A 17,714-nucleotide genomic window follows, 5' to 3' on the forward strand; every position below is an offset into this window, starting at 1 on the left:
TATAAGATTGCACACCTTTGGTTTTAGTTCTGTCTATGTGTTCATCCACTAACACACTGATTAATCAAAGCAAAATGTTTCCCAACCTTCACAACTGGGTAATTTAGTAACTGTCAATATTAAAGTTCTCACAGTTTCCTTGCATTCAGATGTAAAATGTTTGTTGCTGGCTGTCACACACTGCTCATACACCATCCATTCTGCACTTTCACATTTAATCTGTTTTTCCTCCTTTTTAAACAACAGCATGTAAAGGTTTGGTGATGTGCTGGCTTTGATTTTGACCTTAAGTCACCTGTGTGAATTTTGAAAGTCACTGAATGTCTGTGTCAGATGTACAAATGGTGATCAGTCTTTCAGACTCCGTCTGTGTAGAAAATGTAAACCAAAGCTGAATGTCCTTGTCTCATTTGGCTGAAACTGATGCTTCACTCACATGTTCCATGATCTGGGAGCATTTACATAACACTGACATTTCTATTCCATGACCTCAGAGGATCAAAATGCTTCTTCCCGAGGAGTGAATGCTTCCAAACAGGCACAAATCTCTCCAAAACGTCATGTTTTGAGTTGTGAAGCAGTTTTCAACTGTGTGGGATATTTGGACAATACATACACTGGATGTTTATGATCTGTCTCACGAGTCCACTTCCACACATAGTTATAAAGGGAGCTAGAGAGCCAGAAAACACCTGATGATAAAAATTGATAAGTGATAATATGTCAATCAATGTTTGATGATCACAGTATAATCCATAAAGAAGTGGCTTTCCTCTTGAAACACCTCTCATTGCCTCTAGTCCCCAAAACTACGGTGGCCCTGAGGTGTAAGTCACAAGTCACATTCACACATGGACAAAAGGCAGCTGCGTGTTTGGGCCTGACTGCAGGGCCGAAGCAGGCCGGACTGAGCAGCACTAAACATGGTGCAATGTTCACACAATACTCTGATGAAGTTACCCCATCAGTTTCAGTTTATGCGTTCCGTCCCATGCATGTGACTCAGAGAAACCGCAGCGTGCTGAAGGCTCGCAGTAACACTCCGTAGCGTTCATGGTAATAAAGGTTTAATGAATACAAGGTGTCCGCGGGTCTCAGAGTGGGGATGGAGGGTGGATGTTGTACTGTGTATGAGCTACGGAAACATTGTTTGTCGCCCCTTGTGGAGGCTCTCGCGCACGCAGAAACAAAACAAAGCTGCGTTCAAGACCGCGCCTCAGCAGAGCGCGTGTACGACGAAGCCTCGTTGAGACCTTATTATAAAAGTACGAATTCCTGCCGCAGGTCACAGACTGAACATGACATGTGCTCGGCAGCACTAAATCAACCAAATCGCGGTTGAACGTGAGAAAAAGGTCCACCCCCCTTCCCCCCTGCGCTGTGGGACGTTCACAAGCGCTCGGCCCTCGCATGCAGCAACACTGCGCGAGCTGCTGGTACTACTTCCTGAATTCACAGCAACAGATGAAAACGACTGTTCGGCACGAGCCAGCGAGCACCGCGGCGGCTAGTTTCGTCCCACCAACCGAAAGATAAGCTCCGGCTGCTCGCTCCAGCATCGTCGGCTCGCGCCGAGGAGTATCGCCGCCCCGTCGCGATGGTGGAGACTCCAGCTGGCTGTCTGTTCGAAGACATCCAGTATGAAGACATCGAAGTTGAAGCGGTAAACTTACTGACCGACAGCAGTTCGAGAAAGGGCTTTGACGTTAGCCGCGCTTCGCTGGGGGAACAGTGTTCCGGTAGTAGGTTGTAGTCTTTCATGAGCAAAGCTGGGGTCAAAGACACACACAGGCTGCTTAGAAATCAAGTCTGCTGGTATAACTACTGTTTGGTGTCCTTTAATGTGAAATACACGGAGGGGTTTAACCCGCCGAGGTCTGAACAACACACCAAACAGCAGTTGATGTTGAACCGAGAGTTAAAAGCATTTTAACAACACGCGAGGCCCCGGGTTTAAAAAGGGCAGCCTAGTGGTGAAATGAACACTCGAAGAAGCTTCTTCTGAAAGTACAGATGTTTGAATATGCAGTTTATTTCTGCAAGGCAACAGAAGTAAGAGCATTTAAAACCCCCGTTGCTGGTACTGTATGTCCTGTTTACCATGGCCAGATTTACCTGCCCGGGGCGTCCGAGGTGAAAACGAGTAGCTGCCCCTCCTGTTAGCCCCCCTGATCCTCTCCCTCTGTGAATCCTCTCCTCACCTGGAGCAAAGAGTACCAGGCATGGAAAGAGTACAGCAATGTTTGACTGAAGTACAAGAAGTGCTGCATTAATAAACTGTACTCAAGTAAAAGTGTGTACTCTGATAAAAGAAGCAGTAGCTCAGTTCAAATATGTGATAATAATGATGCAGTAACATGTTCAATTAAAGTGCACTTTTATGTTGCAAAAGGAAGTATATTAGCATGTCAACGTATGCAGACTAGTGGGATGACATCTCACTGGCACCAGGTGTGAACTACACCATGTCCAAACCAGCAATAAATTCCTTTTCTATAGGTGGATATTTGCAGCCTGTGCGTACAAGTGGTTATCAGTTAGAAATATACCGTCTTCCTCATAGCTAGAAAAGAGGGCAAAACACAGCTACCAACAATGAATAAACAGAAGCTACATACAGTATATTAAAATACTGCCACTTTAACAGCAGACTAAAGCATCACCAGCTGAGATGTAAAGATAATAGAAACTTTAAAGCGGCTGCAGCCCACAAACACACACATTAAAGCTGCATTTTTTTGTACTGTTCGCAAGCTGCAAGCTCTGGCTTTGGTGTGACTGCACCCCCCATTTAGGGTGTAGAACATGTGTCTCCTCTCTGTACGTGGAGCTCTGTCCCTCTGCAGCAGCAGAACTCCAGGGCTGAAAAAAGAAGCCAGTGCCAAAAACTGCAGTTCCTCGAGTGGCCACTTGAGGCTAGTTCCAAAACTGAGTCAATCCCCAGCTGTCCCCTGCGGCCGCTTCGGGTGGCAGCTAGCCGCGAGGTTTCAGCGACCAGGCTTCATTCAGCTGCCCTACTTTACAGATCACTGTCACACAGAGAATAGAATAAGAGAATATAAAGACCTAAGTAAACTCACCTTCGCCTCTTTGCCTGTTTTGGATTAACTGGGAGTTTGGCGGAGTCCGGCACTGCCAAGACGTCGAACACTGTAGTCACAGTGTCTTAAGTACAAGTAAAATTACAGATTTTAAAAAATTGACTTTGTTACTCTGGCAAGACAATTTGTTACTTCCTCCCCTGACTGTTGTCGTGTTGTCTTTCCTCAGGCTGTTGGCAGAGGGACATTTGGAGTTGTCTTCAAGGCCATATGGAAAGGAAAGGATGTAGCAATCAAGACCATTGAGAGTGAGAATGAAAGGAACGCTTTCCTTGTTGAGGTACTGTGAACACCTTTGTTGTCCTCTGTCTTCTGAACAGTCACATGTTTGATGGAAGAAGTCCTCATATTTGAATTATATCTTTGTTTACAACCATGCTTTTGTGTTGTTTTTATATTTTCATACATTATAGGTCATAATATGAATGGCCAAAGTGATTATATGCATATATTGTGAGCCAAACCAAAATATTACATTCATGTGTGGTTAAAGATTAGATTGGATTTTGTTTGCTCTTGTGTACTATTTCTTTATTCGCAAATGATTTGGATACAGGTCAGAACCTACAATACACGTTCAGTACATGCAGACATATATATATATAATATGCTCCAATGTAATATAGATTGACAGACAGAGAGATAAATATATGGAAGAATATGTTCATGATAATATGTGTTCTTGGTTTGTGCACAGCTCCGCCAGCTCTCCAGGGTGAATCACCCCAACATTGTCAAGCTGTACGGCTCCTGTGACAATCCAGTAAGTACACAGAGCCCAACAATGTGAGGCTAATAGCTTTTGCATTTTCAACATATCAGTCTCCCTCTCTCAGGACAATGTTTCATGTTTGTCCCTCCACAATGCCACCAGGGATAACCCTTACTTGACAGCAAGGTTAGAAGTCAGGGAAGTCAGGACTGAGGTCTTGTCCACACTTAGTGGAACCTCCAGTCATTTTCTGTGAACCACATGTGGTGACTGTTGAAATAAGACGTGTTATCTGTCAGTGGAGGAGCAGTGATGCACTGTATATGTGTTGTTCCCATGCTATTGGGAGTGGTATCTGCCCATGGAAGATACGTTTCACAATGCTTCTATGTGTTATATGTCAGTACACCAATGTCTCCATGCCCCCGTGCCTTTCAGGAAAACAAAAGAACAAAAAGAGGAAGCAAAGCTAGTATAAGTGCAACACGTGCAGTTCGTTAAAAAAAAAATCACAATGCTTCCTGTTAAAATACAGAACATTCTCTTGTAAAACGTGTGCAAACGTTACATGAAAATATAATGTACTGACATAAAAATGGGAAATACTAATGTGCAGCCTTCAAAATAAAAGCCTGAGCTCATTTCGAATTTATAATGCCCTGTTTGTTATTCAGTGCAACAACATCCACAATACTGCATGGAAAAAGTTCCTTTTTTATGATGTTGTGGTGCAATATCCCACTCACTGAGATAAAGTTACTACAATGGAAGGACACAGTGAACGTGTCAGAGCAGAATATTGGCGGTCGTGTGTAAAACACAGTACCATCTATTAACATTTTGTGGGTTAAAGCTAATTTAGGGGAAGTTACAGATGACTAGTGCCTCACTGTTATGCTTTCACTGCTAAGGTAACATGATGTATGTTCTCAGGTCTGTCTGGTCATGGAGTATGCAGAATGTGGCTCTTTATATAACCGTAAGTCATACTATGTCTGTAAAACTCTAGTTGATTCATGTTGATTGAGTGTAACGATCACCAACAAAAGTCAGTAATTATAGTAATTATTCTTAAAGGGATTAGTCTTGGATAGACGGTATAATTGTGGTTATTTTTTGTTTTGTCATGCCAAGCATACATATCATATCTCATTCTTTGCCTTTATTTTGGTTGTCACTTAAAGTCTTGCACAGTGCAGACCCACAGCCCCACTACACAGCATCTCATGCCATGAGCTGGTGTCTGCAGTGTGCCCAGGGAGTTGCCTATCTGCATGCTATGAAGCCAAAGGCCTTAATTCACCGGGACCTCAAACCACCAAAGTAAGACTCTTTATGACCAAACATATAGAAGTTACACACTTCAGAGTTTTTGTAAGAGCTCTGAAAACATGGCCGTGGAGATAACGTGAGGTCTGGCTGTCTGAACATATTTTCTTTGGTCTCTAATCTGTGTCCACTGTGCTGTTGCAGTCTGCTCCTCGTGGCTCGTGGTACTGTGCTGAAGATTTGTGACTTCGGAACAGCTTGTGATATTCAGACCTACATGACCAACAATAAAGGCAGCGCAGCCTGGATGGCGCCAGAGGTGTTTGAAGGTGAGCCACTTTCACTTTTCACCCCAACCTCCATTTTTACCTGCATTTTGCTGGTTGTAAATTTCAAGTCCTGAATACAGTAAACAAAACTTTGGCGTGTACTCCTCAGGCAGTAACTACAGTGAAAAGTGTGACGTGTTCAGTTGGGGCATCATCCTGTGGGAGGTCATCACACGCAAGAAACCCTTTGATGAGATTGGTGGCTCTGCATTTTGTATAATGTGGGCTGTCCACAGAGGTGAGCAAAGTCCTGCACCAACTATAACTACGACTGCTTTGATGATGTTCTTTTTTGTTTTGTTTCTTTTGTTGATCCTAACGCTGGTAACGCTGATCCTGCTGATCCCACTGAAAATGAAAGGGCTTCATTGACTTTACACATGAAAGTGGGTTTCCAGGTGTTGCTGATGCATATGTGAAAAGAAGAAGAAGAAAACTGTTGAAATTTGACAATGTCCTCTAGTGATGTCAGTTGTGGCTGACAACTACAAGCTTGAAAATGAAAAAACTCTGTTGGTGTGGAGTTAGAAAGCATAACCACCCGAATCTCCAACCAAACTGTTGGTGCTCGAGTGAGACTGTGCACCTTAAAGCAACTACTGTGTTGTGTTTTGGTTTGCCAATCCAACATCTGCTGCTCTCAGCTCAGAAGTTCCAATAATCAGAGTGTTCACTGCACTGCACCAAGTGGCAGAGAGCTGACATGAGACTGTTTCCCCATCATTCAATCAAGCAGCCTAAACGACTACAAGCCCTGGTGGGTGAATGTTAAAGAATGCCTTGACACTGGTGCTGCATCCCATTTCTTGACCACAATAGTTTACTTTGTCTCCCTCTCTTGTTTGAGGCCGGACAGGCAGCATCCAGTCAGCTTGTGTGAGCTTCTGAGCTGTCAACAGCTCTCTTGTTTTCTTGTATGGAGGTTCAGTGGTAGCAGTATGGAGGCAGTTGTAGTCCAGTAAATCAAAAGAACGAGGTGACGAGAGCCTTACAGAGCTGCAGACTGACTGACGATTCTTAGTAGCATCAGATGTACAAGTAAGGTCCAAGGTGTCTAGACATACTTTATTGTGACGTTATATTGTTTACTGTGTTGCAGGTACACGGCCTCCTCTGATCAAAGACCTTCCAGAGCCCATAGAGACTCTGATGACCCGCTGCTGGGACAAAGAACCCAGCCAGAGACCGTCCATGGAGGAGGTCAAGAACACCATGAGCCATCTCATGAAGGTATAGTCCTATCACACACTGTGACTGCCCCTGAAACCACAGATAATCAGTTTTACGCTTCTGTTTGTGTACAGAATAAGCATGTAACATATTAATACACCTACCAACACTGTTAGAGATTTATTAAGAGGTTTATCTTTGAACTATGGACAGAAGCTTATAGTGACAAGCCTGTTTTGAATGAGCTGAACAAAGTGAACCAAGATTAAACCATTTCATAAAGCTAAGATCTGTCTTATATCTGGTTTAGAACTGACTCTGAAACACTCACACGAGACATCAAGCACTGACCACGTCAATTCACAATGAAGAAACAGGCATGTGAACACAGAACTATGATCTATGTGGTAGTGGCTTGTTAATGCCAAGACATTTTGATACAGTTTTCCTTGTAATGAGGCTTGAATCAGGTCATACTGTAGTGAGCTCTTTTTAAATGTGCTGGTTGGTGTGTTTGAATTTTTCCAGTACTTCCCAGGCTCTGACGAACCACTCAAGCTCCCTCACCACCCTTCAACCACAAGCGCAGGTAACTGCAAGCAATGCTGCTATGCTGATGCATGATTGTTTTTGTCAACTTCAAGAAAATGTCTAGAGTCAACAATTGGCTCCATGTGTGTTGGGAATTCATCGTGTGTTGCATGCAGAGAAAGTGTTTTCATGAATCGGTCTTGCTGTCTGCAGGCTCGTATGCTGACTCTACCATCAACAGTAACAGGAGTGACGACAACACAGAACACAGAAACTCAGTTGGCAGAGATGAAACCCTGAAAAGTGTTGAGGCCAAATTTCCACTACAATTCAAACCCTCAAAGGTAATATAATGATAAAAACCGATCATGCTGTCAGGACTGCGTTTTGTTCAAGCCCGTTTGATCTTTTCACCCTTTTTTCTTCCCCCTCAGACAGCCACATTGCGTACTGGTCTGTCCAGGGTGTCCAGTATAGACAGTCAACCAGGGCGCTCCCAAAGCCCCACCCACTGCACCAGTCCTGTAACCACCACTGGCCAATCAGAGCTGAGGATGACTTTCAGTCCCACAGGTAGGGAGAGGTAGAGGCTACAGTCACAGCATTATATCAAACGTTTTAGTATCAGTGACCTCTGTCACTGTCCTTACAGTCACTACAGCCGAGCAGCATCCTCTCCTCAGCTGCTCGATTATTCCTCCATGCAGTTGGTTAAAAAGATTATGAATGAACCTGAATGAGAGCTTAGTCCCACCCCCTCTCTTAAACTGGCTGGGTATTGGAAAGTCTCAGAGATTGAACTCTGAGGTTATTTCAGAAACACAATCAGTAACCCAGGTTTCACATTCATTTGTGTTAGTTCCTCCTCACTGAGACAGTTAATCAGTTTTGTATAAGGATGCACAATGTATAGTTGGCTGATTTATTCTCTTCAAACAGGACCTCATACTGTGTCTATCACACTGTCATGCACCTAAACAATCAAAATTAACACACAGTGAAGCTGAGCTCTTTAATTTCTGCTGCAGACACCACTTTAGTAAAATCCAAGCCTGATTATTAATACATAGGACAGACCAGCAAAATCTCAACCAAAGAACAAATATTTTTTTGCCTCTACACCGGTGGTAGTTGTGACCAGAAACATTATGTTTTTAGGTTGTCCATCTGTCCAGGTGTATGTACATCTGTCCCATCCTCATGAACACGGTATCTCAGGGACACTTTGAGGGCATTTCTTCAGATTTGGCAAAAACGTTCACTTGAACTCAAGGATGACCTGACGAGATTTTGGTCGTCAAAAGTCACAGTGACACAAAACACATTTTTGGCCACAACTCAAGATACTCATTCATACAGTAATTATGACAACATTTCCGAAATTGTCTCACAGGATGAAATGAAGTGATGACATTTTATATACCAAAGGTCAGCTTCACTGTGATATTATAATGTTCAGCATAAACACTTTTCTGGCCATTATTCAGCAGCATCACTCAGGAACAGAAGGCAGATTGTGACCATATTTCACATTTAGCCAGTTGCTGAATTGATGACACTAGTCTTGAAACTGTGCTGATTGTAGAGGTCTTCTGTGGTCTTCTGCCGGGTTGAAGATGTGTGTGAAGCATCAGCATTTTACAGTTTGTAAAATTTGCTTCTTTGCGGTAACATCCATATTTGAACCATGGTAGTCCAACACAAGCTCATTGGTTCTGCTGATACTGAGCTTCAGGTGACTGTTGTTGCTCCATGTGATGAAGCTCTGTATCAGTCCTCTGTGCTTCCATTTCACCAAAAAAGACACCTAACACCTTTTATTAAATTCCTTCAAAGTCTTCACTACATATATCATGGGTCTGGACACACATGGATGTAAACTGCAACTTGACTGGTTGGTGGAGACAAACGACAGTTAATTTTCTTGATGAGTCCGACTTCAGCCTGTTGAGTTCATCAGGAGTTGGACATCTCCAGGACGGATACACACACAGTCAGAGCTTTGAGTGATGTTGCATTGGCCACATTGCACCACTAAGGGGCATTACAGTGCAACCTACCAGTGTTAGTGCCTGTGCAGAGGTCCGTTTCACAAAGCAGGTTTACTGAAAACTCCGAGTATGTTAACCCTGAAATGAGGGAAACTCTGAGTTTTCTGTTTCACATAGGAAGGTAAGTCAAACCAGAGAAAGAGGGGTAACTCAAGCCTGTTTCACAGACAGAGGTAAGTTAAACTCTGAGTCAGTTACCGCAGTAACTGACTCTATGAACCTAACCTGGTCGGGACCAGGTTTTACTCAAGGAACCTCGAGTTTCTCTGTGTCTCCGCCCTCTTTCAACCACACACCGTATTTCGCTTCCTCATTCATTCATTCAGTCAGCAGACGAATTTTGGCATAGTTCTGCCGTCTGTTATAAAAAAAAAATCATCAAAAATATCAGTCAGTGGAAGTCCATTAGGCACAGTAGGTGGTGACTTTTTTTCGGGTATTGTTAGGGTGTTAACGTCTTTTGATCATGATCACGTGGATGAAGGTGCAGCGATACTGTGCAGAGAATTAAATATTCGTCGGGAGATAGTTATCAGACCACGATGTTCTTGCTTTTCCAGACAGTTATCAGTATTAGGCCACCACCCGTCCTTCGTGCATCTGCCTCTTTCTGTTAGCTGAGTAAAAGTCTGTGTTAGTTTAAATGTAGGCTTAATTATTTAACATAACATTATATAGATGAGAACACTTGTTTTCATTTTTAAATTTTATTTCATTCGTTAACAAAAAACAAAACATTATATGAACACAATATAACCAATTTTACAATGAAAGGGAGCCACTTAATATTTACTTTACAATGTAAAACATGATCAAAATGAGGTAGCTACCTCCATGAGATCATGCAGAGGTCTTACCTGTTTGAACAATGTTTTTATATTTCATTTTAAGCTGCTGCCAAGTGCGCCTCTCCCCCGCGGGATTGCACCTAAATGAAATAAATTAATAGGCAACCATTCAAGCAGTTTTGCCCTGTAATATTATTGTGATTTCAAAGGACCACATTTACACTCTCGCATTGACCCAAGCAGCAATGTTCTCCCACGCCGTCTCCCTCTACTTCGCAGCTGCAGCGGTGTTGGACTTCCGTCTAAAAACGTGTTCATATTCGCTGTATGAGCGCATTAAAATGTCTAATTTCCAGTGGCGTGAAGTAGGCAGCCTTCAGCTTCCCCGTTGCCATGGTGACTCCTCAAATCGGGGTTCTATTGATGCTATCTTTTTAAAGTTGCGGTGCACGCGCTTAACTCGAGGTGAACCTACTCTGAGTTAATCAAACTAACTCAAATCTGCTGTTGTGGAATCGAAAACTCAGTTTCCTATCTCAGAGTAGATCAACTCAGAGTTCAGGGTTACACTCAGAGTTTGTTGAACCTGCTTTGTGAAACGGACCCCAGGTGTGTGTGCAGTGACAATGACAGTGTGTATTTGTGTGTCTTTAGCTACCAACGGTTTAGACAGCTCAATTCCCTTGGCCTACCTGAAACTGGATCACCAGTTACAGGTATGTTGAAAATATATGTTTGTGTTTGAGCACTATACTATTGTTAATATTTATAATATAATAGTAATGATAATGTCTCATAGTGTTTTGATTGTTGTCTCTTTTGTCTGTCATTGACAGTTTCGTTTTTCAGTTATTAATTTACATATCTTCCAATAAAATTTAACATGGGTCAGTAGAGCATTTTGTTTTGGTTTGCTTTAGAACAGTATGTCCTCCCCAATACACACTATGTCCCCCACAGGGGAGAAGTAAGATGCATGCACATACACATATGCATATAGTATAGTCGAATATAGTATTTATGCAAACACATGTGTGGCAGGCATACATTATAGCTGTAAGTGGAATAAATACAAATATGATTTAGTTGTAGTAGTTTTTGACTTTATTTCTGTCGCCCAGTTGTTGATGTTGTCTTAAATGAGGCTTTTTGAAAGCTGTGTAGACCCTGTTCTGGAACTATTTATTAATCACTGAGCTGTCTGTGCTTTCAGCCTCTGGCTCCGTGTCCAAACTCCAAAGAGTCCATGGCCGTGTTTGAGCATCACATCAGGATGGCTCAGGAGTACCTCAAAGTCCAGTCAGAGATCGCAAACCTTGTTCGGAGGAAGTAAGTCGAGTCACATGCTGAATTTTATTATTTTTCCTGGAGCTGTGTACATCTTGAGGGATTTTGTAGTTCATTAAAATTCAAAATCTTCACTCCTATTAAATCTATCTGCTGATTATAAACTGTCATAAATTTATCTCCTAAGTGATCTGTGTAAACAACATGTTTTTTTATGAGAGGTCATTTAGTAACCATGGTAACCACGCATTGGTGCAGGTATTCTCCCTGATCAGTTAGTAAGTGAGGAGTTCAAACTGAGGTGTTTATGTTATGAACAGTTCCTCATTAAAAAGCGAGTGAAACATAGTGACTAAACAGTAACTGTCCTCACCGTAATATTACAGGACAAGATGGCTCGTTTTCATCCTGTTTCTACCTGTTTGTCATTTATAATACGTGAGGTCCACCTGCAGTCTGGACTGATACACTTCATGATCAGTTTTCTCTTGGTGAGTTCTTTGAGACACCAGAGAAGATTCAGTAAAGTGCTTCTTATTCTGCTGTCAGTCACCAGAGGTTTTATTTCCCCCCTCGTGGGTCCATGTAGCGCTGATTGTGCAGTTTGTGCAGCTGGTTGCCTCTGTGCAGGCATGATGGTACCAAACCTTACAACCTCACATCACAAGCTGTAATGACAAGACTGTCTGATGCTGCACACAGTCACTGTACCCAGCTGTTATCAGGCGAACTGTTTCCCCCTGCTTCCAGCCTTTATGGAATGGAACACGTTAACATTACTGTCTTCATGTGTCTGTTAAGGGGCATCTGCCATTCTCCACAGGAGACTCTTCCATTATTGTTTCTTATGCCTTCATTCAGACATAGCGGCACATCTTTATGGAACGAGCAGCGTGCTGTGTGATAATTGGCACCGGTTGTGTGAGAGGGAGCAGAGAGAGAGGGAACAGCAGTGAGTTCAAAAAGTTCTTCAGTGAGGAAGACAACAGTTTTCTGTTCCTTCTCGGGCTGCGTTATTGATGAATTTTAAAATGCAGTTTTCTGCTGAAGCCTTAATGACCATCATGAGTGTGAAGGACGCTTATCACTGCCTCTAACAGTGAAACCACAGATATACTTTAATGTCAATTTCAACAATTTTCAACATCCCATTGAATACAGTGAATTCTGTTGCCTGCTGTACAATATCCTACAGTGCACTGAATGACAGGACGTAAAGTCGTGACTCTGGTGTAAGTGAGTATGCAGTTGCAGCGCAGAAATTCCAAAGATATGTTGATGGTCATTTACAAAAAGGCTCACTCTTACATAGTTTGTCCACCAGAGAGAGTTGACAAGTTTATTTTTTGAGCTCAAAAATGTCCCACTCAGTACACATGGTGACATGGTGACAGACAATGAATTGCAGAGATCTTTGTCCAAATGTTTTAGGTTCTGTGTGTATGTAAAAAATCTCTGTATCAGCCAGTCTATCATTGTTGTACATTTAGAACTCAAATATCAATACTGGTATCTGTCTCACAGCTCCAGTATCATTCTGGCTGTTACTTTATTTCTTGCTCTTTCTAAATGCGTAGCTTAAGTGTTTAGAAATCAGACTTCCCATATTTCTCTGACAAGGAGATGAATTACAAGGTCCACCTTTGTAAGGACCAAGCGTTTACTGCACTGTAACATACAGTGAATGCAACTTACACTTCCTGTTTGATAATGTTGCAATAATTCACAATACATGAAACTGATGCAAACTGACTGCAATACAATACAATTAATTTATTATTTTAATAACATGAAAAGTAGTAATAGTAGTAATATGAAAAAAAGTTGTAAAATGTATAAAAGAAATAATCGAGCTGAGGAATAGTCTCATCTATAAATTCAGCAATAGAAATAGCACTCTCAGACTGCATTCTTTCCTCATCCTGGCTGATGGTCAGGCTGTTCTGCTCTGGACTGATGATGGGATATCGATGAGCTGAAACCACGAGAGAGTCATTGGTGAGCTCCTCACAACTATCCTCAGCATCCAAGACAGGAGGGGTGAGAAGAGGTGGTGCTGCTGCAACCTCTGGGCTGTGTGCTGGCTGTTCATCACAATCAGACACAGTAGAGGCTGGTACTGGACTGGGTTCCAGCTGTTCCTCTTCTTCCCCTGGACCAGCACAGGTGCCCTGGTCATTGTGCACCACAGGGATGACAGGAACCAAAAGCCAAAAGCCCTGCAAGACTTTGGGAACCTCCTTCATCACCACCTCCCGTGGGTGGAGCAGTTTGGAGCTGGGGGCCTCCTGCTGCTGCTCCGCCAGGCTCCTGGCGTACTCCTGAGCCTGGCTGATGATCTTGTGACATTACAGTCATTCAGAGTGAGCTTTTAAAGTCACTTGAGAGCATCACAGAGACGTCACAGCCACTGAACCTGAACTGCCAATAAATGTTTGTCTACAATGACTCACTGAAACTGAGGAGGGTCGTCCTCTGTGGAGCTGAGCAGCCTTCTGGCTTTGAGCAGATTTGTAATTAATTAATAACAAAATAAATCAATAGTCCTCCAGTTCAAACTCCCAGAGCCTTCAAACAGAAGGCGCAGTGCTGGAGTGTGCGTGCGTGCGTGCGTGCGTGCGTGCGTGTCTCAGTAACTCACTGCAGTCTCAGTGTGCCTTTGGTCTCCTCTACCAGCAGCTTACACATATCTTCAGCAGTCACCTCAGATGGGACCTGGTGTTTCTGCTGAAGCCTCTTGAGTTTAGTCATCAGTACAACCTGAACAACAAACAACAGATCACATGTCTTTAATGTCTTCAAGTCGAAGTACGAGACACAGTTTGTGAGACTCTATGTGCCATTTTATTTTGGTGCAGACACCAAAATGGTGATGGTTGGTCTTACCTGAGACTTATAGGAGCTGATGTGCCAGCAGGACTGCAAATTCTGCTCATATGTGGGTGTGTCAAACAACACCTGCGAAGGAAATAAGACAGTGTTGTTCAGTATTCAGGGGTTTAACTACACCTGAACATGTTTACAGTCTAACTCCAGTCAAATAAAACAATCTCACACATCCTGATGGGTCTGTAGATGTCTCTGCTTCCTTCTATAAACTCCATGGACGTTTTGTTGCTGTATATCAAAATACAGAACAGGTTCAACTATCAAAAGAACAATACGTCTTCCAGACAGTGTTACAGGTCAACAAACGGCTCGTGAGTACTCAAACACAGCTGATCCTCCGGACACAACTGAACAGAGTGTGTTCAGGATGAAGAGTGTGTGGAGGCTGCAGGGAGATTCTCACTGGAACCACGCTTCTAGAACTCAGTCAGTGTCTATCTCCATGCAAAGGGAACTCGAGATTCAGTCAGATTAGCACAAGTTAGTCGCTTAGCAACAGTAGAAAGTTAAGATTCATTCATTCAAGAAGAAGAGTAAGATCTATTTTAGAGTCCTGAGAGAAAATAACACACATGTAACATCACAACAAGACACACACACACACACACACACACACACACACACTGACAGATGACATACATTCACAATTGTTATTAGAAATAGTAAATACAGCTCAGTGAATACGTCCCTCAGAGGAGTTAGTGTCTGCATGATAGTTGTTTTTCAGGTCATTGCAGTAGTGAGGTGCAAAGTGCACCAGTTCAGAACTGGTATGATTTTAGAGTTCATCCATCCTGTCATCTGGTGTCTTGGTTCTTCACTTTGAACTCAGATAAAGACTACCTTCTAGATGTCATATAGGATATCTCCATAATTCACTGTAGGACATGTTTTGCATGAGGTGATATTATGTGAAAATGTAATGGTGCTTTCCTTTGAAATGAAGCCCCTGAAAGTTACACAACATCTGAAGAACATCTCTTACATGAAACCAATAGCAAATGTTCTTTTCTTTTTAAAATAGTGGTTCAATCATTGTTAAAGCAAAAGAGCATGCTAAACGTGTGGCCGTATTGGCATGTATGGACAGAGTGCTTTATTTGTCCTGCAGTGTCTTTAACTCTCCTGTGTGCTCATATGCTGGACTGTATTTCATGTTTTGCTAGACAATCATTGTTTCATCCATGCAGACTGTTGGTCACATTATTATTGTTAACCTACTTTGTCCTGATCACACTGTGAAGGAAAAATAGTTGTTATAGACTGACCTGATAAGCGAAGTGTCACCTAATTATGGAAGCAGGTATAAAGCGTAATTTAAAGGTCCAGTGATGCAATATAATCTCCATAGTTATGTTTTAATTAGTGTATGGTCACCTGAAAATATGAATCACTGTATTTTGTTACCTTAGAATGAGCTCTTTATATCTACAGAGGGAGTGGGTCTGAACATGTCATCTCTGTGCTGCCCCCTCTGTTTAGACAGGAGTTGGTGTCTGAGCTAGAGCTGGACCAGAGGGAGCAGCAGACTTCATCCAGACTCATCCAGGAGCACAGCAAGCTGCTGGAGGACAACAGCAACCTGTCCACCCGCTACCAGAGCCTGAAGAGCAAACTTAGCCTGATCAAGAGTCAGAACCAGCACCACAGCTAGGTCAGGAGGCTGGACTGCAGCACACAGTCCACGTCCCCTCAGCTGATTTGACTCTGCTCTCTTCTGGACTGTCTTTCTCTAAGATAAGAGGAAATGAACATGAAGTATGGCAGCCTATTATCCTGAAAAAAGAAGATATTTAACTCACCAAGAAACAACGTATCAAAATAACATTGGAATTCAGTTGTTAGTTTGCAATTACAGGCTTTAAAGTCCAACTGAAAGGGAATTTGTCACCTTTTGTTAATGGTAAGGCAGCTATCAAAACTAGTTGTGGGACATTTGTGGAAGAAATGTCTAAGCCTTGAGCCTTTGGTTGGCTTTTAAGTTGTTAAATGAAAATTCTGGTATTTTTCAAACCTAATTGTGGGCATTCTAACCATGCATCGACTTTGCACTCACATCTGTTGTAGAGATTTGGAAAGCCCAGCTCCTGGCAAAAAACCTTTCTGGTCTCTGAGTTTAACCTAAATAAAAGAGAGAAAGTACCTCCCTAGGTTAGCTGTTGAAGCTTCCTGCATAGGTATCTACTTCCAGGGCAACCAAACTATCCTACGCAGCTCATATCTAGTGCGTTGTTATGCTGCCAAAGATGATGAATACAAGGTTGCGTGACCCACATTCATGAAGGCCACATTTCTAGCAAGCGAGAAACTGGAAATTAGTTCTCCACTATGAAAGTGGAAGCTAATTAGCCTCACATGCTAACATAACCGTCGATTACATCTAGCTAGTGACTCTTTTGTGGGGTTTTGTGGTGACGATGTACGACCAGACCGTGAAAATTCACAGCAACAGGTAGTCCTATGTACTAACTTCTTCTTTTTGGAAATCACAGATTTGACCATATATGCACAAAACAACACAAATTAACTTCAGTTTGACTTTAAAATAAATATTAGCACATTTTGAGGTAAATGAGATAATAGTAGCTGTCACTTCTTCTTTGTGCATCTGGACGTTTGATTATGGGGTTGACCATAAAATTGATTGAAATGTTCATTTCAGTCTTTTACGACAGTATTGATCGAATGGGACCAAAGAGTTTCCGGTCAGAAGAAACCTGCAGCTTCAGGTGTTGTTTCTGACTTGTGCTTTTACCAGTGAGTTCTGTTTTATTGCATTTTCTTTTTTGAATTGTTGAAAAGTAACTACATATGTGATTTGTAAATTCAAACTAATATATATCGCCTTCAGCCCACCCATTTTATTGTGTTTTTTATGAAAAGAGGAAAGGCAGTTGCAGTGTGGGCAGTTTCATTTTCAACCAATTTTACTGTGAATATAAGACATGCCAAAGGAGTTCCTCTTCAGAGACATGCTGCCTAGCAGCAAAAGAAAAGCTTTGTTAAAAGGCTGTTTGTAATGGAAATAACTGTAGAATTATTACTTTTTATCTGTTTAATTTCTATTTTCTGTAGTTACTTACACAGACAGTTACACTTCACAGAATTATATTAACTGTTATTCTGCACTGCACTTATTTGGTCAAGGAAATCTTCTGCATGTGTTCTTATGGGTCTTTCTTTAGTTTCTGACACCGGGTTTCTTTGGGATGAATTGTTGATTGAATGCATTTGTTCGGATTGTTCTTGTACAGTTCATTTATCCATCTCAGTTTACTTTAGGAATACTTTTAATTGAAACCTAAGAATTCCTGAAATGTTTCTCCTGTGATTTTAAAATGCACAGACTGCAATTATATGCTTTTAAAAGTTCAGTGAGTTTGTAGTATTTTGTCAGTTGTCTTCATTTACAATAACGCTTCTATTGCAGCTTTACTGTTTGTCTGAAAGAAGATTCTGTGTTGTGATTGGCCGAACCATTCATGAGTCCTGGTGGTGAAACTATGAAGAACTGGACTATTTGTTCTGCTGAAACAAAGGTTTCACCAGGTAGACCATAATGCTACTGTTCAAAACATTTTTGACCA

The 17,714-nt window shown here is 42.1% G+C and overlaps 1 protein-coding gene across 1 annotated transcript; it reads left to right on the forward strand.

Moving 5' to 3' along the window:
- Positions 1-1,464: 1,464 nt before the first annotated feature.
- On the forward strand, positions 1,465-17,501 carry LOC121618047 (mitogen-activated protein kinase kinase kinase 7-like). Its single transcript, XM_041953295.1, has 14 exons — positions 1,465-1,663; positions 3,271-3,381; positions 3,799-3,864; positions 4,747-4,792; positions 4,998-5,136; positions 5,287-5,411; positions 5,521-5,649; positions 6,511-6,641; positions 7,110-7,170; positions 7,326-7,456; positions 7,547-7,685; positions 10,606-10,667; positions 11,165-11,280; positions 15,610-17,501. Exons 1-14 carry the CDS (start codon positions 1,598-1,600, stop codon positions 15,779-15,781), a joined length of 1,494 nt encoding a protein of 497 aa, XP_041809229.1. The 5' UTR covers positions 1,465-1,597; the 3' UTR covers positions 15,782-17,501.
- The last annotated feature ends 213 nt before the right edge of the window (positions 17,502-17,714 follow it).

This window comes from Chelmon rostratus, chromosome 15, assembly GCF_017976325.1.
Source record: "Chelmon rostratus isolate fCheRos1 chromosome 15, fCheRos1.pri, whole genome shotgun sequence".
In the NCBI taxonomy this organism is placed as follows: Eukaryota; Metazoa; Chordata; class Actinopteri; order Chaetodontiformes; family Chaetodontidae; genus Chelmon; species Chelmon rostratus.